The sequence below is a fragment of the Petaurus breviceps genome, unplaced genomic scaffold (assembly GCF_028583685.1).
Source record: "Petaurus breviceps papuanus isolate PSGF00001 unplaced genomic scaffold, PetGlider_PUasm1.0 126, whole genome shotgun sequence".
In the NCBI taxonomy this organism is placed as follows: Eukaryota; Metazoa; Chordata; class Mammalia; order Diprotodontia; family Petauridae; genus Petaurus; species Petaurus breviceps.
In genome coordinates this window covers 16179318-16206370 of record NW_027185655.1, presented here as the reverse complement: position 1 = coordinate 16206370, position 27053 = coordinate 16179318, and the positions used below count along the sequence as shown (strand labels likewise).

The window sequence follows — 27053 nt, the reverse complement described above, 5'->3', positions numbered from 1 at the left end:
GTGTGGAAAGAGAGTGGGATATTGTTAAGCCATGGCTTCAGTTTCCACATCTACAAAACCAGAGGGGTGGAATAGATGATTTCTAAGGCCTTTCCAGCTCTAAGTCTTGTGACTGTTATCATTTTATGCCCCGGTGAAAAATAAGAGAATTTTCTTTGTTGAGTCCTCCCTACTGTAATAGGTGATTTTTTTTTTTTACCTTGTAATTTCATACAGACAACTCCTAGTGAGGAAGTTCCCTTAACCAAATGAGATAATATAATACAATTTTTTTAATTAACAAATTTTAATTTTAATTAACAAAAAAGATAATATGGTACAATTTTTTGCAAATCATAAAGCCCTGAGGAAATATTAATCAATATTACTAGCAATGCAGACTGGCATCTTCTCTGCAATTTGGCCTTAGAGTTGTTTGGAGGCCCTGAGGTGGGACTAACACAGTCAGCATTGTGTAAGTGGGAGGACTTGAACACAGGTTGTGACTGAGGCCAGCTTTTTGTGCACTATGAAACACTACTTACCATAATACAAATACCTGCAGTCCTAAGGAACCCAAGTGAGCTTCATAGCCTCTGCCCAGAGGTTAGATCAAGAAATCCCTTTTAGGGGCAGCCAAGTAGCACAGCAAGTAAGAGCACCGGCTCCAGTGTTGGGATGACCTGGAGATCGAATCCCGGGCTCAGACACTTAGCACCCACCCAGAAATACCTGGCCGTGTAACCTTGAGCAAGTTACTTAACCCCAATTGCTTACTGCACAGCAAGTTTGTAGGAAACTTTGCAGTGAGTCATCTGCATACTTCTGGGTCAGGGTTTTGTACAAAGCAGAGCAGCTATCTCACTGCAATCTCCTGAAAGTGCATTTGCTCCCTCAGAAGCAAAACTTGGATGATCACTGACAGTCATGTTACAAAGAGGACTCGTGTTTAGATACGTTGGCCTCTCAGATGCTGACCCAACTCACATTTTGTGACTTTGCACAGAGCAGAATTTCCTGGTGTTAAAAAAATAAATTTTATTTTTGGTGTTTCTATTATTTCATTGCTGTGGGTGTCCCTGTAATATATATAGGGAAGGTATTGTCCTCTTCATTTTAGAGATAAGTAGTAGAGGCTGAGGGAATGCAGCAGATGTGCAAACATGCAAGAGTTAGAAAGTAATTCTGACATTTCACTGTGCTGTCCCTGCAAGGAAAAGGAGGTTATGAGAGTCACTTTAAGTACTACTTGTAAGGCTGGCTAGATCCTGCAGTGTGACTGCATGAATTTGCGCAGCCCACTGGCTTCCTATGTGCAGAATCACAGGGTCAGAGGAAGCCCCTCCATCTGTCCGACAGATAGGAGAGGTCAGAATGAGGGTCTGCTGGGGGTTATGATAGGCGGGTGATAGGCTTCTGGGGAAGCAGAGCCCATAAAGGTGCAGGCTTCTGATCCGATTGCCAGCACAATCTCTAGCTTCTTGAGATCTAAAAGCTTCCCCCCCTCCCATCGGTAGAGAAGTGGGGGAAACAGATGTAGAATGAGGCCATGCTGCCAGGCGTGATCAATGTACGGATTGTTTTGCTTATTTGTACTTTTTGATGGGAGGGTTTTCTTGGCTTAGAAATGAGGTGGGACTGAGAAATAACTGATTAAAAAAACAACTCACCACCTCAACAAATCATTAAAAGAAAAAGAATCTCTGGGAGCCCTGGGGCCAGTTGGTGCCTACAGCCTCAAATCTGACTGGTCTTGGTTTTTATAAGGTCTCAGGAGTCCTTGCCAATATTTTGGGGTGGGGGAGGATTTTGTTATGCTTTAGAAATCTTGTCCCTTTAATAATTGGTGTCAGCATATCATTAAGGACATTATTTGCTCAAAAAGTATTCTCTATTGCAGTAATATAGTGTGGAAAAGAGGAGATGGCCGAGCACTGAGACCAGAGTGCTGGGTTTGGAAATGGGAAGACCTAGATTCCTGGCTTAGTTACTTAAACTCTCTGGGTCTCAGGTCCTCATCTATAAAATGAAGAATTTCGATTGTAGATGGCTTCTAAGCCCCTTTCCAACCCCAAATCTATGAACCTATAAATTATGATTATTAGACTATTGTGGTAATGAGTAAATAAGCCAAGTTTTTTTTCCTTTTGATAAAGACCACTCATACATGTGCTGTTATATGTAACATATAAAATTTTATTAAGAAGTAAAGTGCACAGAGTTAGAAAATGATTAAAATGCTTGACTGCTGTAGAAAACTTGGAATATAGAAGAGCTTCTTACTAAGGCCAGTAGAGGGTAGAGGGTTGGAAAGAAAAGGAGACAGAGACAAGATTACATTCTTCAATGACTAAGGAAGATGGCAACTGTAGTGAAGAAAAAATGACAGCTATATGAAATCTTTACATTTAAAATAAAAATAACATAATAATACAGAATATGATAAAAGTCTAGTACTGGCCATGATTACTTTTTGGCACATGGTCAACACAGATACATGGATATTCCATGAAATTTATTGCACTTCAAGATGAAGTTTGTTTCTCAGTAACATGTTCTATACACACATTCACACACACACACTCACACACACAGACACACACCCCTAGTGATACAAATACATTGATTTCTTATTTAGTAAATAAGTTTTTTGTGGTGATATAGCATATTGAGAAAAAAGGGTAACATTAGAAGGAAAATACGTGCAAAAGTCAGGCTGAGGAAGCATTTTGAAGGAATGTGGCATATTTTCTCCAGAAACCAATCTAAGGGACCATATTTGCTTATGTTTTCAATTAATGGATAACCAACATAGTAATTCATGCAAACAACTTCCATACTCCAAAAATCCTAAATAGTCTTAGCCTACCTATTTCCTTCGATTCTTGATGTTAGGGTCAAGCCCTGAAATCGTTTTCTCTTCTCTTGTTTCTTAGATATTTTCAACCATATCTGACTCTTTGTGACTCCATTGGGAATTTTCTTGGCAAAGATATTGGAATGGTCTGCCATTTCCTTCTCCAGCTCATTGTCCAAATAAAGAAACTGGGGCAAACAGGGTAAAGTGACTTGCTCAGGGTCACACAGCTAGTACGTATGTGTCTGAGATCACATCTGAATTCAGGAAGATGAGTCTTCCTGACTCCAGGCCTGGCATTCTATGTATGCACTGCACCATTAGCTTTCAGCTAACTATAGAACTTTCACCTCAGAATTTTTTTCTTCAGATAAATATACCATCTGTACTTCAAAATGTAAGGCTTCAAAATTTGGTAGCTACAAATCTAGAATAAACCAATCTTTCAGTGATGATCTAACTTTCAATACCAAAACTTCCTTTCCATAAAGCTGGGTCATTCTGGTTATATACTATCCTAATATAAACATTCTAATAGAGTAATTCTTATAAAATTTGAATCTCTTAGTACATAAATTTAGTTAGTCCTGATTTCTCCATTTGGTTATATTTTGGCTTAAGAAGTTGAAAGCTCTTTTGCTTTTTCTTTCTCTTACCTAAGTGTACTACAAAATTTAGTTTGATTTAATTTAGGGAAGCACTAGCACTCCACAACCCTTCTGGTCTTATTTGATGACTTTGTGTTACAGAGGCCACCCTGAGATCAATCTCGATCTTTATCTGTCCCTATGGATCCATTCAAACCAATGTTCATATGACAGCTCTGCCATGTTTTTACTTCCATATACGGACTTAATAAACAACATAGAAAATGGACAGTGATTATAAATGTTAAATAAATGTGCTAATCAAGCAAAGAAATCCCAAGCAGGACTATTCAATCTTTGGCTTAAGAGCTCCTGTCTCTCTCATCCTTCATGTACATTTCATACTGGACACCCTGTTGAAACAAACACTTTTTGAAAAAAATTAAAAGTAAAGCTAAGAACTAAGCTTGATATGACATGAAGTACTCAGATAAGGCTGAGCTGAAGTTACCACCGTCATGTTCCCTCAACCATTCTGCAAATATAATGTAATATTGACTTAATTTGGGTTTGGAAACAAAATTCTATTCTTTTTTTCCCCTAAAGCATCATTGCTGCAGGTTTAAAAGGTTACTTTATCATCAACTGATGTGATATAGTAAGATTCACAACAGCAACCCAACACTGCTTTCAATATTCTTCAAAAAAGATCTGGCCATTTCTGTACTCAATAAAGAGAAAAAGAAAAAAATAATATCTTCCTTCATCTAAAGGGAAAAATCTATATACAATAAATTAAAGTGCAGTGGGAAAAAAAAAAAACAATTGGTCAAAGGGACCATCAGCATCAGATCTTGGTCAGGTATAAATAGTATATTCACTGCTACAATTCTGGATGTGTTGGCTTCTCCTTAGGAAGGCACAGACTATCCATGGACACTGGCGCCTCCATTTCCTCCTCCACCTTCTACACCTTCTGTAGACTGGGAAGATGAGGGACGGGCACTTCTCGGACGTGGCTGGCCATTTGGCCCCACAGGAGTGCCTACGCGCTGACTTAGTTGGGAAGCTGCGTCATCTGATTCCCAGCGTTCCAATTCTTCTCGCACTAGGCGTTCCATCTGCTCCCTGTGGATTTCATTATCACGACCAAGTCTTTCATCCTAAGGGAGAAGGAGGAAACTAAGATGATAATAGGGGAGGCAGAGCTTAGAAGTTATAGGAAGGATGAATTCCTTTGGAAATGTGGGAAAATGTGAATGGGGTTTAGGGGACCTGGTTGAGATTGGGATTAAGAATAGAGTTTTATAGTATGTCTGTAAAATGAGGGTGTTCAATTCCATAGCCTTTAAGGTCCCTTCTAGCATTAAAGCTATGATCTCATGATCTTATGTCTACAATTCACATTCAGAAATATAAATTAATTTACATATAATTTGATGTAATTTATAAACATTTCATTATGTTCAAAAGATACTATGAAAGACAAGAGTAAATGGCTGGAAAATAAGACAAAAAAAATCACATAAATTCTGATTTCTTATTTGTAAAAAAAAAAAAATGGGTCCATTTATTAGAAATATTAGCCAAGTCATAGAGAAATGTTTTATAGCACATTTGTGTGAAATTTGTTACTACACCTCTATACAGGTGGAAAAATAGGTATTCTTTCTGTAAAAGAGAGGGAGGTTTTCATGGCTAATTTTCAAACCAAACATATACAAAGATGCCAATTTGCTCCTTTAATAATGCGTTGGGTTTGTGCTAATCCATTCATATGCTCATGTATTGTTTTCTCTTTTGACCAACAGCACCTATCAGAATTAGGGGTGTAAGCTATAGCTCCAGAACAGAACTCAGTGAAATGATCCACTAGGAGCCCTGTGCCCCAGGGTGAATGTCATACTGTGTCAAGTATGATTCCCTGCTACTCACCGTGAGCCTGTCACATGCCCACCCTTGCCTTTGGACTTACATTATCTGCTGGAATCAGCAACTGGCCTCCATAATGCTACTGTCCTAGGTGCTACCACAATCAGTACTTGAAGAAATCACTAGATGTTTATTCTACTCCAGGTGCACCACAGACCCATAGAAACTCTTACCTCGGTCACTCCATCTAGCAGCCTTCCCAGTATTTCTCGTCTTTTCAGTTTGGCCCTCTCCATGATTTCCAGCTTCACGATGACAGCATCGATCTTGGACACAATGCTGCCAATGGAGTGTTCCATCCGGTCTACTCGTCTAACCAGTCTGCAGGAAACCAAGAAAACCATCATTTTCTTTTTATTGCGGCCAATTGGGTGGATTAGGGATGGAAAGGGGAAGCAAAATTTAAATGAAACAATATAACAACCTGAAAAAAGTACTTTCTCAGACCTCTCAAAGGGTTATTTCAATTATGAAATTTATATGTCATATATATATATATAATAAATTGATTTATTTGATTATGAAATCAGGGTGGTGATGGGAGGCAGTGTTTATTGTCCGGGATATGGATGGCAATGGGATGGTCCCATTGATAAGAACTGAGCCAAACCATATACGCTTACACTTGAAACTCTTCGTAAGAAACTCCGCTAGAACTGCTCCCCCTCCTCCGAGAGCTGTGCCCACTGTCCTCATCATCATCCTCTTCAGAATCATCCAGGTTCCTTGGGAAGCTGCGAATGCTCATGGGTCGGGGCAAAGAGCTATGATCCAGGTCCAGATCCTCCTGCAGGAAGGACAAAGCACCGGTAAGAAGGAGGAGGCTCAAGACGGAGGCTGGACCAAAGCTAGCCAATCAACAAGGGTCTATTTAGTGCCAGGCACTGGAGACACAAGGAAAGGCAACGGACCCTGCTCCCCAGTCGCTCCCATCCTAACAGGAGAGACGTGATGCAAGTGAGCCCGCACAAACAGCTGTAGACAAGGCAGTGCATTAAGACGGACTGGGAATTTAGCCGGGACTTGAAGGGATCCGGGAGATGAAGATGGCACAGGGGAGAGCCCGCGGGGGATGGAGTGCCAGGTATCATGAGTGATGGACAGTCTCACATGGGAGGGAAGTCAGGCATAAGAAGCCTGCAAAGGTATGAGGGCGCCAGGTTATCAAGAGCTTTAGACTTCGGAGGACTCTCTACATGACCCCAAGCCCCTAGAGTTTATAGAACTGGGGGTGGGTTGGGGATGTTGGTGACACGGTCAGGCCTGCCCTTCAGGAAGATCACTTTGATAACTGAGTGGTGGGTGGACGGGGGCGCTGAGACCTGCAGCAGGAGGAGCAGCCTGTTGTAATCGCCCAGGCATGAAGCAACAGGGTCCTGCATCAGGGATACGGCAGGGTCAGGGGAGAAGGGTGTGGAGATGGGAGATGTGGAGGGGAGAATCAGCAGGACGTGGCAGGAGACTGGATAGAGGGTCGAGAAGGGTGAAGAGGTGACGACTTCTAGGTTGTGAGCCTGGGTGACGGGGAAGATGGTGCTGCCACTGATGGTAATAACAAACTCAGGAAAGGGGGGGGGGGATTCTGAGGGAAAGAGAATGAGTCCAGCTTTGGCCACGCCGGGTTTAAGATGTCTGGGAGACACCCGGTAGGCTTCTGGGCTGGATAAATAGATCTGAGCATTATCTGCAAAGAGAGAGGTAACTGAACCCATGGGAGCTGATGAGATCACCATCTCATTAACAGCACAGAGGGAAAAGGGAAGAAGGCCCAGGGCAGACACTGTTAAGAGGGCATGACCTAGAGAAGGATTCAGCCAAGGAGCAGTCAGAGGGTGAAGCAGAAGGTGTGGTCTGAGGGGAAGGGGAACAAGGAGAAAGAACAGTCACGAAAACCTAGAGAGAAGAGAATTTCAAGGAGAAGGGCTGACTGGCTGCGTCAAAGACTGCAGAGAGGTCAGAAGGACGAGAAGCAGGGATCCAGCAATCAGGAGATCATTTGTTGATAACTCTGGAGAGAGTAATTTCAGTTGAATGATTAGGCTGGAAGTTATACAGCAGAGAATTAAGAAGGTGAGAGGAAAATAAGCATAGCCACTGATTATAGGCAACCTTCTCAAGGAATTTAGTGACAAAATGGGAGGAGAGATACGGGGTGAGGGCTAGTGGGGATGCATGTATCAAGTGAGGGCTAACAGCTATTTATGACAATTTCTATCTGCTGAAGTCACTTCTCTACTTCTCTTTTAGCTTCCCAAATCAATCACCTTTCAGTAAGCTTCTCCCTAGCCTCAGCTCACAGGTACTAAGAGAATACATCCCATACTACAAGCATTTATTATACACTTACTCTATTCCAGACATGTGTGATGTAGACAGCAGAGACCTCGGGTGAGAGACAGGAGGACTTCTCTGGTCTCTGTCACATACTGGCTGTGTGCGATCCTGGGCAAGTCACTTAAGATTATAATTATAAATCAAGTGCTGTTCTGTGTTTGTAAAGGGAGTTTCTTGATGCAGAGTTCCCAGTACTGATGAAATCAATGGTCTGTTTCTGTGCCTGAATTCTCCCTTTCCCTCCCTTCCAATGTTCCCAACATCTTAGTTGTTAATATGTAAAGACAAAAAAAACCCCAAACAAACAAAAAAACAAACCTCTAAAAAAATTTACATGCTATCAAGGGAGCAAACAAAACTCTGTGATTTCATCAGAAAAGATCTGCTCATTCACCAACCCCCGACAATGGCTAATTAATTATATGATTTGGCTGAATGAATTTATCACTCGATGACACTCTGTGAACAAACAAAGCCTAGTCAGGTCGTTCCTCGGATGAAAGGACACTGAGGCTATTACTGGGCCTATACTTGAAGGCTTTTGGGTTTGGTCGTATCTATGAGAGCTCAAGCCATGCTGGCAGAGCCTGAGAGACCTAGGGTCACTTAAACACCAAAAGGAACTTTATTAGAAGCTTAAATGGCACATGTAAATGTTAATCATAATTAAAAATACAATTAGATAGGTTAATCAACAGTGCACATGTAGACACAAACACATATTTTATTGTCAAATGCAAAATGCTACCAGAATGAGCCCCTCTAAGAAGTCGACCACAGCACCCCAAACTAGGCATACCCTCTCTTTTTCTAAGTCGTCCCTCATCTGCTGGTGTTCGTGCTCAGTCAACTCTTGGTCGCCATCCTGATCATATTTTGTGAATATTGCCTCAATTTCTGCATCTGTGTGACCCTTCCTGAAAACAGAGAGATACAGGTAAGAGGTCAAGTGAGGTCAGTGGTCTGGTCCACACACGAAGGAAAGCACGAGGAGAAGAGGTGAATTCCTTAAAGGAAGCCAGACATCTGCAGAGCAATCATTGCAGAAGACACTTGTCCCTGTCTCGGTGTACATGCATTCAAGCACCGGGCACACCACAAAACAAAGATTTGATATTGGCAGTTATTGGGGCTCAGGAAGCAGAATTCTTACCCTTTTAGATCCTGACGAAGTTCATCGAAGTTTAACTTGCCGCCACCTTGTTGCAGACTCTCTGAAATGTCATCCACAGTGTTTTTTTTAAGTTTCAGTTTGATCATAGCTTTATGACAGCCCTAAAAAAGAGGGAGGCATAATTGATTTCATCCTGATTTGTCATTTTATTCACTTTCACCCCCACAATTCCACAGAGTAGATGGACAAAGCAGGCAATGCAATGTTATTGCCCTGTAATCAGTGGTAAAAAAAGGGTCAAATTCAGAGCAGCCTGGAAGACTTGCATGAACTAATGCACAGTGAAGTAGGCAGAATCAAGAGAACGATGTCAACAACAGAGTTGTAAAGAAATGCAACTCTGTGGGGTGGCCAGGTAGCACAGCCAGTAAGAGCACTGGCTCCAGTGTCGGGATGACCTGGGGATCGAATCCGGGCTCAGACACTTAGCACCCACCCAGAAATACCTGGTCGTGCAACCTTGAGCAAGTTATTTACCCCAATTGCTTAGGGGCGGCCAGGTGGCTCAGCCAGTAAGAGCACCGGCTCCAGTGTCGGGATGACCTGGGGATCAAATCTGGGCTCAGATACTCAGCACCACACCCAGAAATAACTGGCTGTGTAACCTTGAGCAAGTTACTTAATCCCAATTGCTTTAAAAAAAAAAAAAGAAATGCAACTCTGAAAGATTTAAGAATTTTGATCAATGCAAGGACCAAGCATTCCAGACGCCTGAGGATGAAGCATGCATGCTATGTACCTCCTCACAGAAACGTAATGGACTCAAGGGGTAAACAAGACATTTTCAGACATGGCCAACGTGACAAGATGTTTTACCTGACTACGTCTTTGTTACAAGGGTTTTGTTTTTCTTTTTCTTCAGTGGGATTAGGGGAAAGGAGAAGGTAAAAGTAAAAGGAGATAGGGAGAGGACAGGGGGGATCATTGAAGTATTTCTAAAAAACAATGCATGGGAAAGAACAAAAGGAAGGTTAGAAGGAAACTTGAAATTTATTCATTGAATTTATTATATATTTAGAAAGCAGAAGTAAGCCATATATAATATTCATAGTTTAATGTAAAATCTCTTCTACACTGTACATAAAAATCATCATTTTATTTGTTTTTTGTTATATTCAGAATAAGAAATTAACAAAAAGGAAAAGTAATGAAGAAAAACATGGAAAGATTTATACAACTGATTCAGGCAAAATAAACAGAAAACAGAGAACAAAACATACAACTATAACAATTCATATAAAATAAGCACTCAAAAGAAGCTGAACTCTGAAGAGTAATGATTAATTTGAGGACATGAGATCGAGCACCATGGATGGGTGGAGACTGGCCGGGGAAAGTGCTATCTCCTATCAGATACTGTTGCTGTGTTTGTATTTGGTTTTCCTTAAATTTTTCATTGTTACAAGAACATGCGCACCTGTGTATGTGTGTGTGTGTGTGTGTGTGTGTGTGTGTGTGTGTGTTTGAGGAAGTAACTGTACTGTAAAATCAAAAGGTACCTATAAAACTTTAAAAATTCCCAATCAGTGGTTCCAGAGGCAGTCTACTCAGTCCTCCCAATAACATAATATTTAAAATGTAGAAAAATGGTTACATACTTTTTATTTCAAAGAATTTTTTTCAAAGAATCTCAAATCCTCAAAGATCCAACAGTTTAAATGAAAAACTTTTTAAGATTTTTTACAAATGTCTTTTGATTTAGGAATCCGGCCACACATGAAGCAGTTACTTGAATAAAATACTACCTTTCTGATGAGATCCGACAGTTCCATTTCAGGCTTCTGCTGAGCCATATCAGATTTAACTTCAGAGTATGTGTCATTGATGATAGCCAAAAACATGTTCTGTTTAAAAAAAAAAAAAAACAAAGGAAGATATATCTTAGAGACCATTTTCAAGTAATAATCAGAAAAGCCCCAGGGGTTCTTTTGTCCCTCTTTGCTGTAATCTTGCAAGTATCTGAGAACAGTTTCTGATAGGTTTAGTATCAGATGTTGTAAAGCATTTTCAACTAATTAGTCAAACAACAAGCTTTTGACAGCCCACTCAGTACCTCCTGAGTGCTAAGGTGCTGGGTCTAGAGATACCAAAAGTGACACAATTCTTACTTTTAAGAAGTTTACCTTTTACTGGGACAGAGAGAGAGAATTCTATATGGACACAGGAATATCAATTCTTTTTGTTTTTGCTTTTTGGAGGGAGGAAGTTAGGGCAATTGGGGTTAAGTGACTTGCCCAAGGTCACATGGCTAGTTTTATGTTAAATGTCTGAGGCTGGATTTGAACTCAGGTCCTCCTGACTCCAGGGCTGGCACTCTACTCACTGCACCACCTAGCCACCCCAGGAGCATCAATTCTGATGAACTGATTCAGAGATTCCTATGTCCATGAAAAAGTACAAATTGAATATCTGCAGAATGAATGTAAAACAAATACAAGATATGCCAGGTGATTCTCAGATCTATTTATCCATCCCTAATCTCTCTCCTGATCTCCAGTCTTGCATCTCTTGCATCAAGACTGGATGTCTTGAACTGGATGTGCCCTTTTGGCCAAAACAGAACTTCTTTATCTTTGCCTCCAAACCTGCCTCTATGCATTCTGCTCTTATCTTATTGTCAAGGACACCACTCAGGGACCCACGAGTGAGGGGTGAATTAAACCCAGATCTGCCTGACATGAAGACCAATTATCTACAACGATATGTCTCTCTTTTAAATAAAGCTGAATAACAAGCCTTTCTGAACAAATATCATATAGCAGATCTATGGAATTCTGTGTTTTTCCAGACTACTGTTACAGTGCCTTCGATTAACCTTTTAGTTTGTTTTCTTAAAATACTTTCTACTTATCACTTAAGTCTGCATTTTTAATAACTAATAAGGATGTGGGAACACTTTAGCATCAAGACTATGGAGGATATTTACTGGTTCAAAGAATTAAAGCTCAATTTGATTGAGACAGCAAGAACATAACAAAGCCTTTGCTAACTAACAGTTGGGATCTCCAGTGTTGCTTATATGTTGGAAGTGTAAGTGTTCTTTTCTTTCTTAAGTGTATTTTTTTTTTTTACCGATTTAATCAAGTATGTTAGGAAGGAGTAATATTTTTCAGATTAATAATAGTAATGAAAGCTCACACTATATCCTGTTTAAATGTTTAACCAAGTAGTTTACTTATAACAACCTTATGAGATATTAGTATTATATTTGTACATAAGGAAACAGAGTCTAAAAGAAAAAGTTATTTGCTTGTAGTCATCCAGCTAAAAAGTGAGAGAGGTTCAGAACAAGAAGACCTGTGTTCAAATCCCACCTCTGCTGTATACTGGCTGGGTGACTGTTTAACTTCTTAGGATCCTAGGCAATTAGGACTCTAAGTTGTAGAGTTGGTTTTCTGAGTTTTTCATTAATTCTAGCAGCTTCTTGGCTTATCTTTCACAATCTGTCTTGGCTACAGTCACATTGATGCCATATAAGTGAAAAATTGGGGCAGCATTCTATAAAAAAAAAATATGGTTTTTCTTTTATAAACTGCTGGCTGAGAAAGACAGTTTTCTTCTTCACTTGGGTACCAGAAAGAATCAGTTGATTTCCAAATAATTGGGCTTCTTGAAAGGCTGCTCTCCTTAGTGAGTTATCAAAATGTTTTCTATATATTATTAGGGTTTTCTAATTCTAAACCTATATTGGCATAGTAGCCAGGACTTTACCAATCTACTATGAGGACCTACAGACTTATGGCTATATTTATTTTTTAAAAAATTAGACTCTGTGGAATATTCAGAGTTGTTTGGAGGTGTATGTCTCTTAATTTTTGACTAGACACTCTAAAATGGTGAAGGGGAGTCTGAATGTCACCAATGAATCAAATCATTAAATTCATCATATTTATCTTTCTCCTAATCCAGTTACAGATTTTATATAGGTATATATACATACATACATATTTTGGCTTTTTTTTTTGAAGTGGCAATTGGGGTTAAGTGACTTGCCCAAAGTCACACGGCTAGTAAGTGTTAAGTGTCTAAGGTCGGATTTGAATCAGGTCTTTCTGACTCCGGGGCCAGTGCTCTATTCACTACACCACCTAGCCACCCCCAATTACAGATTATATTCTAAGACAACTGTGTATATAATGTCCCCAAATTGTATGGAGACCCCTTTAACTATTTTATTTTTAGATGTTTAACAAATCTAATCTCTTATGCTAGTGAATGTATCAGCAAGTTTAAAAGAAGGGGGGAAATGGCCGTGAGCAGTTCTCTTCACAGTGGTTCCACGTGATTTTATTTCCTTAGTTGAATAAGTATCATATTTTGAGATTTTAAAAATATCTATTTTTATTTATTTAAAAAAACATTCTCTATGGGGTATTCAGAGTTGTTTGGTGGCATATGTCTCTTAATTCTAAAACTGTGTGTGTGTGTGTGTGTCTGGGGGTGGGGGGAAGGCAGGGTAGAATGTCACCAATGGATCACCAGTGGATCTATAACATGCAGAAGCAGAGGAAGTTTCCTCTTTTGGGAGTTCTCTGCACCAATGACAGACTTAGACCTTCTCCCGATCCCATAGTTCAAGACACTGAGATACAAAGAGTTAACTTGCCCCAACCACACTGTACAGTAACTGGCAGGGCTGGGACTCTTGATTCTTAGTCCAATGCTACAGTCCTCTGGACTCCTGAGTTTCTCTGATCTGAGCTTTGTCTTTGCCTTTAACTACTTCTAGGATGTCAGCTATTAATTAGAGGCCTCAAATAGGGTCCTTTATGGCCATTTTAAAAGGAGAATCTGGAAGATGAGTTACAGAGCAAAGAGTGCCTGAGGGAACTGTGTCTGGGGAAGAGCTCACTCACCCCTTTCCCTCTTTCTCCCAACCTTCATTCCATTCCCATGACTGAGAGAAGCCCAAGAAGAGAGACTTGGAGGCACCTCCACTTGGGTTCTGTCTGCTGTCTGGACCAGGAAGGAAGATGGGGAATAATTTGGGGATGGCCACCACTCTCCCTCTTCTCATTTCAATACCTCCTCTGTGCTTTCTGAGAAGGGGTCCTGCATTATTAGGCAACTCTGTCTTAAGGACAAGGAAATATTTTCCTTCTTTTTCTTATACGCAGTAAAAAACAGAAAAGGATTCATTTAAGTCTCTTATCAATAATCTAAAGAAGCAAATACATAACTGGATTAAAAAAAAGTTTAGAATCTGTAAGGCATCATCTACTAAAGAATGGCAGACTTTAAATGAAGATTCTAGTGTGATACGCTATAACATATGCACAGATAATATATGCATATTATCTACTGGACACTAAAATTCTCACTTTGTAGATGGGAAAACCTAACAGACCTTAAACCCCTGATCTAAGGTTAATTGGTGAATCACAGCAGCTGGGGACAAGAACCAACTATCTGGGCCCCTCTTTTCTTTCTCAGGAACAACCATTATCTTAACAATTTGTTCAAGGTATTCCTATCTTGGAAATACCTATATATACCTACTCCTAAGTAAATCCACTTAAGGATTTACTATATTGCTACTATTAATTAAAATGAAACATTGTTAGGCAGTAGTTAGTGCCAATCTTTTCTTGCCTCCTAGCATTCTCTGCAAGAGCCCCCAGAAGCCCTCTAGTCTGATCCATCATTCATTAAGTGTCTTGTTCAAGATCACACAGCCCCTCCTTACCTTTCCAGCCTTTTCACCATTTACTGTCCTTCACACATCTCACAACTCGACTTACTTGTTCCTCCCACATCTCTGCCTTTGCAGGGACTGTCCTCTGTGTCTGTAGTGCTTACCTCCACCTCCCCACCACTCACTTCTTACAAGGCTACTCCAAACCCATCTTCCACAGGATGCCTTCCCAGTCTCCCCAGCAATGTAAGCCTTCATTCTGCTCTATATGTATGCCATTTGCACTGATTTATTTACATTTTCTCTCTCTGATTAGTATGTAAACTCCTTAAGAGCAAGGTTTTTTGTGTTTTGGGTTTTTTTGCATTCCACAGTGTATAGCACATGGTAAGCATTAGTAAACACTTGTTGATGGAGTAAGGGTCAGAGGCAGGAACTAAGCCCAGTTCTTCCTGACTCCAACTCTACTCTATTTATTCCACCATACCACACCCTACCCGACTTTTTAATTTTTAACCTGTGATAGGAAGATGTTTAAAATATGCTATGTGCAGACAGCAAGATTCCAAAGTGGACTATAAAAGAAAAAGTGATTGGTAATTTGGATTTAATCTCCTCACATGTTCCAGTTATACTAAATTAAACTCATAACCTATAACTGACACCAAGAATGATGCCACCCTAAAGAAAATAAGAGCTACACAATCTAGGAAAAAAAGTTAGATTTGGAGTTAAAGAACCTGGGTTTTAATCTTATTTTCATAACTTATATTACCCTTTGTGATTAAAGTAAATAACAACCTCCCTGGGGCTCAGTTTCCCCATTCATAAAATTAAGAGGATGGACCTCTAAAGTCCTTTCTAGCTTTAAATCTACATGCCTGTGACCCTAGAGACCTGTTACAAACCCTGATGGTGACAAACCTGATTGACTTTAAAGACATGCAGCAGAGGAAAGACGTGGCCTTTATTTATGTAAAGGCTGATGTGGCCCCTTACTCTCTATGTGACCTCACCCAGTCACTTAAACTTTCTTGGGGTTTTAGTTTCCTTAACTACAAATTGATGAAAGTTGGATTAGATGACCTGGCTAGTCCCTTCCATGTATACACACATACATGCATATACATATATATGTATCTATAAAATCATCCTAGAAAATGAGTAAGGAAATGCTAAAATTTTCAGTACACTAAATCCCAGCAATCTTGGTTTCAGGAAAGAGTTGAGGAAATTAATTTCCCACTTAATCTTTTCCAGAAGTAGAGGCCTCTGGGAATGGAATATTGCTTATATGTCAGAAAAGTCATGTAAAAAAGCAATTCAGCAAAAGTAATCGATGTATCAGTCTTGTTTTCTATAGCAAACTCTAGAGAATTCTCAAATGCTACTTGTGAGATGATGGATGGTTTACTGGTTATAACTCATCCTTGCCTCTGATGATGAGCAAACAGCCACAGAGGGGAGGGATAAGATACATTTGTACATGCTGAAGACCAGAAAACAATTCATCTTCTCTGTATCCATTTCAACAACAGCACAGCATCTCTGGAATCTTCCTCAGGACTGTTGTTATCAAAGGGTTGGATTTATACTAGCAGGATCTCAAAGGGAAGAACAAGATGCAAGAAAAGGCGGGGACTGGAAAGCAAATAAAAGCACAAACCACTTCATCATAAGCAAAAAATGTACATACCAAAAGAATGAAGAACGTGAAGAAGACAAAGGTAGTGAAATAAAGGGGTCCCAAAACCCGATTGGCTTCTTCGAGTTCTGTGAAGTTGAAATCTCCCAAGATGATACGGAATTGAGTGAAGCTACAAGAAAAAAAAAAACAAACGTCTGGCAGTTGATTTAACATTTCTTAGTTATGATTTCACAGTTCTGGACCTTTATCAGCAATACCAGTAACACATTTTGTCTGCTCTGAAAATTATTAAGTGCTGTTAGAGGAACCTCGCCATTTATGCCAACAGGTTTCTGGAAACATAAGTGTCTGTAACTTCAATATGTCACTTTATAGTTGGATAATGAAAGAGGAGACTGCATAGATTAACCATAAAGAGATTACACAGTGAGATGTCCTAAAATTCAATGGGCACCTCTGATGAAACAATTCTAATAATCACAAGAAGAAGGGGAGATTCCAACAGAATATCTGCTTAAAAACAAACTAGAAAAATTTTATTAAAGGCTATCACCACAAGGCTAAGTGTCCAAACATCTGATCTCAACTGGTACCACAAATGCGGGTCTACAGAGTTGCAGTGGGACTGAAGATTTGTTCAGTGTGGATCTTAATGAAACCTAACAAGTCCTTTCTCTTATCAGACGACATCCAGAGGTACCCATTATGGGCAAGGAACTTCCCTACTCTCTTCCCATTTCCTAATTACTTCACGTGGGTTATCTTCTCTCCAGAGCATAATGTTTCCAACAGATGCTTACTCCTTTTTCTTTTTTTGGGGGGTGGGGTGGGGTGGGGAGAAGGGAAGAAACTTATATGAGAAATTCCAAGACTCAAAATACCGTCTGGATGCTCTTTTGAAAAATAAGGGTAACAGAATTATTTGAAAATAAAAGGTAAAGTCACAACTTTCAATGCAAACAAGGAACTGGACTAGCAGTCCTATAATGGCTAACATTTACATTTTGGTGCTAAAAAGTCCTGAGGATCAAGACTACTTTAATAGAGATGGTTATGGAATTAAAAGCTGAATTTCATTGAGCAATGAAGGGAATGGACTAAATGTAAACATAAAAAGGCTAGCAATGGGGCGGCTAGGTGGTGCAGTGAATAGAACGCTGGCCCTGGAGTCAGGAGGACCTGAGTTCAAATGTGACCTCAGACACTTAACACTAATTAGTCATATGACCTTGGGCAAGTCACTTAACCCCAAATGCCTTGCCTTCCCTCTTGCAAAAAAACAAAAAAGCTAGTAATCCTTATAAAAAAGATTACTAACATAAGTGCCAACATTCTGGAGACAATTACTGTCTTTCTAATGCTATTCTAATACTTCTGTGAAAGTCAATTACATTATTATTTAAATTTTTTAAAAAATTTAGTTATCAAGAAATGGCCAAATTCTTTCATGAAGTCCCCAGGACACAAAGATCTTGGCCACAAAGCCCTTCTGAAAACCACAGATGTACTTACATACATTCCTGGAAAGTGCTGAAGTCGTCGACCTGGGTGCCAAAGACAAGGTAGGCCAACTGAGCATATGCAAGAAAAATAATCAAAAACATAATTGCAAAGCCAACGAGGTCCTTGGCACAGCGAGACATGGTAGTGGACAGCTGGCTCATGGTTCTGTTGAAGTTGATGAATTTAAAAAGCTGTAAAAGAAACAGGAATTGGATCTAGGAGTTCTACAAAGCATCATTCCTATGACAATAGCCAGGCTTTATTATACTTCATTTCAAGTGAAAAAGTGCTCCCCTCACAAAGGTTAGGAAACATAAAGAACCTTCTCCTCTCTTCCGTCTCCACCCCCAAATAACTAGTCAAATGCTCAGTAGACAGCACTTCTATCATGTACTCAGAGTAGTGCTAAGAGATCTGGGGGACAAAGGGAGCAAACTCCTAAGTTGCTGGCCCCAAGGATGCAGGGCAGACGATTATATCCACCTTGCTGCTGCCCTGCTTCTCACCACCTGAAACAGTACCTCCAGGCCGGATCACCAAAAAGGATCGCCCATCTCTTTTGCACCCAGAAGCTGAGGGAGCTAATGCCCTCATCTTTGAAACTCCCTGTAGAGTGGTCTTGCCTGAGCGACTGAGGGTGAACTCAACTTGCCCACTCTCCCCATGGCTATATACCCTTTATTTTATGCACTTCTATTATGCAACAGTGCTTTCCATCCCCATCTTCCTTTTCTTCCCCAGTACAGTCTCCTGTCCCTCCCATTTTTGCCTTTACCTAAAACCACTAAAGACCATCTAAAGACCTTCATTCATTTTAGTTTTTCTCTTTGACCTTTAAAGGTATTAGGGTTCTGAAAAGACATTTGCATCTTATACCCCTATTAATACGAAGCAAAAATTAATTCCCACATATTCCCTTTCAATTAAACAAATATAGATACATATGTTTCTTTTGAAGCTTGCATTTTTATTTCCAAATTTCTGATCAGTTCTGGCCTTTTCATCAGGAATCTGTAGAAATCCACTATCCCATTAAAGGCACATTTCCTCTTTTCTTCTTACCTTTGTTCCCAAGGATTGTACTCACTTTTGCCAGATAAAAAAGACTCGATCACAAACATTTGTCAGGATCCTCGTGCCAAGACCTTCCTCTCTTTTTACTATTAGGAGACACCCTGTTTCCCAGAGCTAAGGTCCAGCAAGCAGCCTGTGCCCTGAGCTTAGCATAACAACAACCCTTTGTGCTCACCCTCTGGATCATCTCTGCTGCAGTAAAATCCCAGAACTGTTTTCCCACGAGCCCCGGTAGTCCCTGAACTTGGATGAGCCCCTGCAGACACCACATCCTAATCATGAAGCCCTGCTATGAATCACACTTGCCACCTTGCTCCTGTCATCCCATCATTGTCACTGCTACAGATCACTGCATAGACACAACTATATATCTCAAGCCTCAGCCTCACTGCAGGGGGTCTCCCTGGTATTGGGGCAGACCCCCGCACGTGCATCTAGTTTCCCTCTTCCACCAGAATAAAGAAAGTCTATTGCTCATGACCACTGTTAGCCCTTTGGAATTTCATTTTCCAGAGTAAACAGCTGGTATAATAACCTCTGAGAACTCTTTGGTATTTTCAGAGTTAACAGCAGTTGCATAGCTGCTGGGGGTCTTTGGTTATTTTGTTTGTCAGAGCTAGCAGTTGGGGCATTAACTTCTGTGAGCTCTTGGGATTTTATTTTTCAGAGTTAGAAGCAGCTGCATGACTTCTGTGACTCTTTGGTCATTTATTTTCGGAGTCGACACATCTGTCCCTTGTCTTTGGGAATTTTATATTCCAAGGTCTCCCCTTCTTTACTGTGGCAGCTGCCAAATCTTGTGTAGTCCTTCCTGTGAGTCCTTGGTATTTGAACTCCTTGTTGGCTATCTGTAGGGTTTTTTATTTGATCCAGATGCTCTGGATTTTAGTTATGCTGTTTCTCTAAGTTTTCATTTTTAAGGGGCCTCTCTGGAGGTGACCAGGTGGAATCTATTCTCACTTTTCCCTCGGGCTCTTAGGGACGGTTCTGGGTAATTTTCATTTCTATTTAACTAAAATATGATATCCAAATGTTTTTTTTTTTCTGTTCATAGTCTTCAGATACTCTGAGAATTCTTTCGCAAAGAGCTTTGCAAATCCTAAAGCACTAAATAGATGCTTATAATTGCTATTGTTTTTACTATTATGATCTCTCCTTGATCTGTTTTCCAGGTCAGTTGTTTTTTGGCACTGTAATTCTTGGATTTCCTTCTTTTTTTTTGGTTTCTAATAGTTTGGTTTTGCTTAAATATTTCTCGCTGTCCTGGTATATCATTGTTTACTGTGTGGCCCATTTTAATATTTGGAGCTGGAGGCAGGTTTTCTATCGTCTGTCTAAGGTATCATTTTTCCCTTGATATTCTTTCCTCCCCAGCTTTTCCATCCTATCTCTCTCGTTTCATTTCCTCCGGATACTCCTGCAGTCTCTCTTGCTGGAGGACTTGTTAAAGTATCACTATCCTCTTCAGGATTTATCTGCTGGTTATCTTTCAAATCGGCGTTTTTCCTCATGTATGCAGAGTTTTCCATGGTTTGCTTAGGGAAGGACCTTCACTTGGGTCAAATTCTGCAACTGAATGAGGTTGGCTGGGCCTACATGTCCTGAGGAGAGTGGGCTAGACAAAGTCCCTCCTTCCAGGGACTCTGGGGCTGTTCTGGTCCTAGCCAGGCTTGCTCCACAGCCCCAGGACCTCTGTTTTCAGCTCTGCCTGGGGTCCCTCCTCCCTGCTGCTAGACTCATGGGCTGCTCCTATGTTGGGCTCCTGCCACAGTGTTAGGGACTATTCAGGCTGAATTTTGCCCAGGACCTTTCTCCCACATCTGGGCTTGGGCCATTGGTGCCGCTTGACCCTGCTTGATATACACCAAGGCTGCTCTCTTTGCTAGGCTAGGTCTGAATGTTCTGCTTGGCATAGGCTGGGAGGCTGCTGTCTGCAGCTGGGCTCAGCCAGCCAGCCATGGGCTTGGTCTAGAATCAGGTGCTTTTTGGTTCATTCAGGGTGTGCCACAAACAGAGAACCCTCAAATGTGGCTCTCCGAAAGCCACAGCCCCAGGGAAGTCTTGGGCTAGGCCTGTGCATTGCTGAGCTCAGGTAGAGAGAGCTGGAACTGCCTGAAACTTCGAGAAGCTTCCTCTTCCCCAGCCTTTGTACCCCTAAACCAGCCCCACTTTTCTATTATGAGACCTCTGCAGGTCTGTGGGAGTCCCTTTATAGGTTCTGGGGATTCTAGAGCTGATCTTTTCCATCTCTTAGTGGGCATTCTAAGCCACGATGTAGTATTTCAGGGGGCTCTGGGATCCCCTGCATCCCAGCAGGTTCCCACAATCCCCTTGGTATGCTAAGTAAAGTTGTCAGCAACTACACACCACCCCAAAGTACCTTGTACTTGCTCCTCATATACTTAGAAAATGTTCTGCATCCAGATAGCAGAAAAAATCATTGACTACTGGTGAAATTTCTCTTTTCTCTTTGTTTCTCTGGGGCAAGATACTTAGCAGTCGATCTATAAATACTTGTTGATTGATTGAGATGAACATGGGGCATGGGACAAAATGCTAGATCCTGTAATCTGGAACCCCAAACAGGAATGTGGCTGTAAAAACCCGCAGAATATTGTGCTACACAGTGAACACAATGGAAAGAACATTAGCTCTGGAGTAGGAGGACCCAGGTTCAAATATTACCTTAATCCAAACAAAGAAGACCATCACAGCCGTCACATTGTTGAACTGTATCTGCCAATACGCCAGAGGCTCCAAGTTGGGGAAAGTATTTTGATCTTCAAGGTATTTCAGCAGCAATTCCACATTGGATTTCCTGTAGATGTCAATTCCTATCGCCACTATTGACAGCTAGCGGAAAGAAAGGTGATCAGTATTTAAAAATTCCATTGTCTTAAGATCAGAAACTTTTCAAAATTATTGCTGTCTTTTCTTTTTTCTATGACCTCATTTGCCAATATATGCCTCTCTATGCCCCTCCCCAGAGAGTCATGCCTTCCAACAAGGAATAAAAAAAGAAGACAGGAGGAAGAAAGTGATTCAGCTAAACATATCAGATGAGTTGGACAAAATAGGGAATGTCCTGCAACCACAGTGTTCCACCTTTGCAAAGGGCAGGAGGTACATTTCTCCTTTCTTCAAATGAGCTAATATTTGTAAAATACTTAGCACAATGCCTGATATATAATGGTAGGCACTTAAAGCTTGTTTCCTTCCCTCTCTCCCCATTTTCTTTAGTCATTATAATTCACACTGTTACATGGCTATCACTCAATATATGGCTTAGTCAGAAAGCACGAGGATATGCTTACCCCCACCCCCACCCCTTAACTGGAATAAAAACTATGTAGGAAGATTGGATATGGATGGGCCAAACACTGGATATAATTCCAGTCAGTCAGAGTGAATGTGTGTGTATTTAGGAAATAAAATCTAAAGAATAATAATTTTTAAATAGATAGCCCTAAGAATAAAAAACAGTTTCTCAGACTTCTTCCTAATAGCCACACTGACCAAAATTCCAGGTCATTTGCATTTTACCACCTTTAAAGTTGTATATTTTATGCTCTATAATATTCTCTACTTATTTTTAAGAGGATATATAAATGTGTGTGTACATATATATGTATGTACATATATACATGTATGTGTGTATCTAAATAAACAGCATGCTTTAATATGTTTAGGATCTGGGGTTTCATTAACATCAGCGTTACATCCACAATGCAGATCACAACCCCTCTATCCATTGGAAGATGGTATCTTTGAGTCACTGTAACCAAATAAATTCTTGCCCAGGAGTCAATCTGGTGATGGGCCTCTCTCTCCTAATTTATTCAAGCTGGCCCTGGTATCACATCACCAGTCTCATAATCCAATCCTTTTCACCTTCAAGACCCATTAGGGTGTGTACCATATTGCCAGAGGCTGATGCCAGAGGCTGAGGAAGACTGAGACGAAGGAAAGCTTATAGTTTTGACTTTGTCCTGAGACTTTATCAAATTAATTATATCAAATGAAACTGGTGTGTGAACAACTCAAAGAAATTTCAAGTGGCAACACACTGCATGTGTGACCAAGCTACCTGTAAGGGACTTCTAGTTTGAGAAACGTATTATGGCTACTATGGTTTCATAATCTCTTCCCATCGTGGAGCCAAATGTGGGTAAGTAGATGGTTCACTAGTTTTATAACTTAGAGGAAAGAGAACTTAGCTCAGAAGAGATACTTGAGCTAAGTAAAGTTTTAAAAATACACACATATGTTGTAGATACTATGTTATGGGACTAGAGAATCATTGAATTCTATCTAAATTGAGGCAGATAGGACAAGGTATCTGATGGGATCTAGAGTGGTAGGACCTGACTTCTGCCCGCTGCCACTTGGCTACTTCTGTGTGGTCTTTGGGCAAATCACTTCCCCTAAAAAGGTCTCAGTTTCCTTATCCATATAACAAGTAGGTTGGACCAGATGACTGCCGTGGTCCATTTCAGCTCTAAATCCATTCCCCTGTTAAATGAGGAGACTCATAGATTCTCTACAAGAAGGTGCTCAGAAATATTTTAATTGATATTTTAAAAAACAGTATTATACAGTAATAAGAATTCTGATCAATACAATGACTAACTATGACTCCAAAGGACTGATGATGAAGCATATTAACATATACAGACAGAAGGATGGAAGGACCAAGGTACAGAACAAGGCATTCATTTTGGGCCATGGAAAATGTGTGGATTTGTTTTGCTTTACTATGTTTATTTCTGAAAAGGACTGTTCATTTTCTGCATTTATGAGGGGGAAAAGAGCTAGGGATAGTGTTGCCAAAGAAAACAACAAAAGAGTGTCACTGAAGAAATTTTAAAATTAATAGAAGGGCTGAAGGACCTTCTGAGGGAAACAGACAAGCAGGAAAACTTTGAAAGCAACATGTTAAATTTATTATATGCTTTTTTAAAAGGAAAGCAAACCGGGGCGGCTAGGTGGCACAGTGAATAGAGCAGCAGCCCTGGAGTCAGGAGGACCTGAGTTCAAATCCGGCCTCAGACACTTAACACAAAAACTAGCCATATGACCTTGGGCACATCACTTAACCCCAATTGCCCTCCAAAAAACAAACTGTGCCTAATAGAATTTGTGGTTACAAATATAACCCTCTTTTTCTGCTCTATTTTGCACATAAATGTTTCCTCTTTTTTGTGTGTTTATTAAATTCAGAATTAAACAAATAAGTAAATAAGGTATATGGTTATTGCATCAACCTACCGCAATTATCATGATATCCAGACAGTTCCAGAAACTTTTGAAATAATGCAATTTGTGAATACGAATTTCCAAAACCTCTTCCACTATATAGTAAAGGACAAAGAAACAAAAGGTGATCTCACAGGTCGCCAGGAAGAAATCAAATGTTGAGATGTAGTGAATCAGCTTCACAGGCTGAAACTGCCAAGATGTAATCACGCCACCAGTGGCCGGGAACTCAACCAATAATCTGTATTGCAGTAAAAGAAAAAGCCATAAATAAATAACTCCAAATGAAGATGGAAGTCTATTCTTATCCAGCACTTATATACAAAGCATCATAGAAAGTAATGATCTAGATTACATGAATCACACCCAAAGCTGCCTTGTTCACTGCAAGGTCACCCTTGGAACATTACTCACTTGCTTATAGGTGCCTGGGATGCACTCTAGCCCCAGGGGCAAACTTTTCAGAATCCCTCATTTTCTCTAAGCTTAGATCAAACATTGCCTCCAACAGGTCCTTTCTGATTTCCCCCCAGCAGCCTCCCCTTGAAAGTACTTTAGATTTATTTGTATTTATTTTGTACATACATGTATATGTTCTTGCCTCCCAGACAAAACATAAAGTCCTTGAAGGAAAAGAATGGTTTAATTTTTGTTTTTGTCTCCTCTAAACCTCCCCCTACACACACACCCCAAGTACCTGATGCTTATTGAGTATTTAATGAACTTACTTCATTGACTGGTATCTTTAGGGGCTCACAAAATATCTCACTGCTTGCTGACAGAGAATTTAACTATTTGAGATACTAATGAGAAAAAAATCTTTTCAGATACTGATCCTTAATTTCATTAATAGAATCACACATTTTGACCTGGGAAGGTCTTTGGAGAAGCACCAAGAAGTGGTAACTTCATACATGGCAGTAGACCTTTGTATAAATCCCTTTCCCAGGCATGAGCTACTAGAACATCTACTGGGTGTGGAAGGATATGTTTTTCCCCCTTCACTGGAATTAAAATAACATAGGAATAAATAAAACAACATGGATTTGGATGGGCCAAACATTAGATATAATTCCAAACCTAGCAGAACAGCTGTTAGCACCCCTGTAATAGTAATGGAATTTAAAGATCCGCCTGTATTGGCTTGGTTTTCCGGTTGAGTGTTGAAACCCAGAGCTTGTGAATCCCACTTATGGGATGGACTCATTGACTTAAAAGAGAGGGCTGAACTGGGAGGTACTAGTGCTGTGGATTTAGAGAGAAGCCCAAGCAGAGAGAGGCCAGAAGAACTTTTGGGAGCAGCATCATAGAGGCAGAGAGAGAGAGAGAGGATTGCTGAGGGCCAGCTGGAGCTGCCCAGGACTTTTGAGAGCTGCCAGACTGAGGAGACATGGCTATGATGCCAGTACTTTGTCTGTTTTGATGTTGTTTTGCCAGATTCGTCTGCTGGTGAAGGACAGTGCTGTTGTTGCAGAGGTTCTGGAACCTTGCTGTTGGTTCAGAAGCCCTGAAGAAGGGTTTTCTTGTTGTATGTTTACAGAAATCTTGGAGGAGCGTCTTGCTGATGTTTTCAGGGGTATTGAGACTGTTCTGCAGGCAGAGAGTGAATTGATGAGGACACTGGCAATGTATATCGGCTTTGTTAAGCTTTGTCTCCCCAAGAACAGAGATTGCTGAGAACTTGCCTCGGGTCAAAAGACCTCTCTTTGGGTATTAAATGCTGTGATGATATCTTAACCTTGCAGTAGCTCAGGGGTAGATGGCCTTTGTGCTCTCCACTTCCCCTTTTGAGAAGGTGCTTGGTGTTAACTGATAATTGTAATTCTGTTGTGATCCAGGGGTGGGAAACTTGACTTTTTGTGCTCTGTGATTGACTAAATGAATATACTTTATTTATGATTGGAAACTAATCTCCATTTAAGAAGAGACTTTGTGATTGACTAAAGGAATGTACTTCCCAGGGGTAGAGTAGTACTTGGAAATTATTGAATCACACTTGGTGAATGCTGTATTTTGATGTTCTCTGCTCTGTGAATGCTTTGCCTTAATTTGTCACTGAATAAATGGAGAGTTACTATGCTGGTATTCTGAACCTTGGAAGTTGCTTTTGCTCGGCAACTTTTCAGAAAAGACTGAAAAGGTCAACAACTTGACTCTAGACCCTAAGGATCACTAAGAGCACTGAGTCCTGGAATCATCCAGTCTGGAAGGCTCTTCTCAGTAAATGGCTGTTTTTAACAAAGAACTGAAGTACACTTGTGCAGGCACTGTCTCTGATGGTGGCATTAAATACTGACACCTGTTCAAGATCTTTCTGATCAGCTTCATATTACATAAGGTTCACACCACTAGTGAAACCAGGGGATGCTGAAGTAAAGTTGGGGAGGTTACCCATAAAGAGGGTTAGGGTTGCTCTGGAGAGCCCAAAATACCAACACGCCGGGTCCTGCTGAATGAATTCTACTCAAGTCTTCTCAAAGTCGAAGAAAAGTAAAGTTTATTAAAAGTTTCCTTGTATTGGACACGGAGTAAGTCTGTGCTAGGTCATTCTATGGTGCTCTCACAGACATGGAGACAAGATGGGATCTGAAAACAGAAGGTTGTGGGTGGTCTAGGGGAGGAGTTTGGGGAAGGACTTCAGGAGGAATTAATGAGGTCAATGGAGACTACAGACAAAGGTGGGCTAGGACAGTTCAGTTCAAGGGTGGATTAATATTTTGATAGACTCAAGGGTGAGAAGTCTAGTAACAGAGGTCTGGGCCCTGCCACACTATAAGGCTTATGGCCTCATGCAAATGCCTCATCAGATGGGATGATTTAATCAGAGTTCAAAGGGAGGTTCCCAAAGCCTGTACCTCAAAGATTCAAAGAGAGCTCAAGGGGGCTCCCAGAGCCCATACCTTATCAAAGTGACTCAGTCTCCCTAAAATACTTATTGTCAGACTCAGAATAATTGATTTATGGGGCAGCTAGGTAGCACTGGCCCTAGAGTCAGGAGGACCTGAGTTCAAATATGACCTCAGACACTGTAAGGGTTATGGGATTTAAAGATCTCCCATGCCCCATGGACGTGC

At 40.6% G+C, this 27053-nt stretch overlaps 1 protein-coding gene across 1 annotated transcript in view; it reads right to left on the bottom strand.

The window, feature by feature from the left end:
* Window positions 1–2154: 2154 nt before the first annotated feature.
* PKD2 (polycystin 2, transient receptor potential cation channel) overlaps window positions 2155–27053 on the bottom strand; it is a 52200-nt gene continuing 27301 nt past the window's right edge. The window contains exons 6-15 of the mRNA XM_069093761.1: window positions 23992–24220; window positions 21409–21576; window positions 17659–17840; window positions 16195–16315; window positions 10609–10707; window positions 8843–8964; window positions 8489–8606; window positions 5979–6142; window positions 5529–5676; window positions 2155–4586 (exon numbers count right to left, since the gene is read on the bottom strand). Of these exons, the coding sequence (XP_068949862.1) occupies window positions 4350–4586; window positions 5529–5676; window positions 5979–6142; window positions 8489–8606; window positions 8843–8964; window positions 10609–10707; window positions 16195–16315; window positions 17659–17840; window positions 21409–21576; window positions 23992–24220 (1588 nt within the window). The 3' untranslated portion in view covers window positions 2155–4349. The remainder of the gene's footprint in view (window positions 4587–5528; window positions 5677–5978; window positions 6143–8488; window positions 8607–8842; window positions 8965–10608; window positions 10708–16194; window positions 16316–17658; window positions 17841–21408; window positions 21577–23991; window positions 24221–27053) is intronic.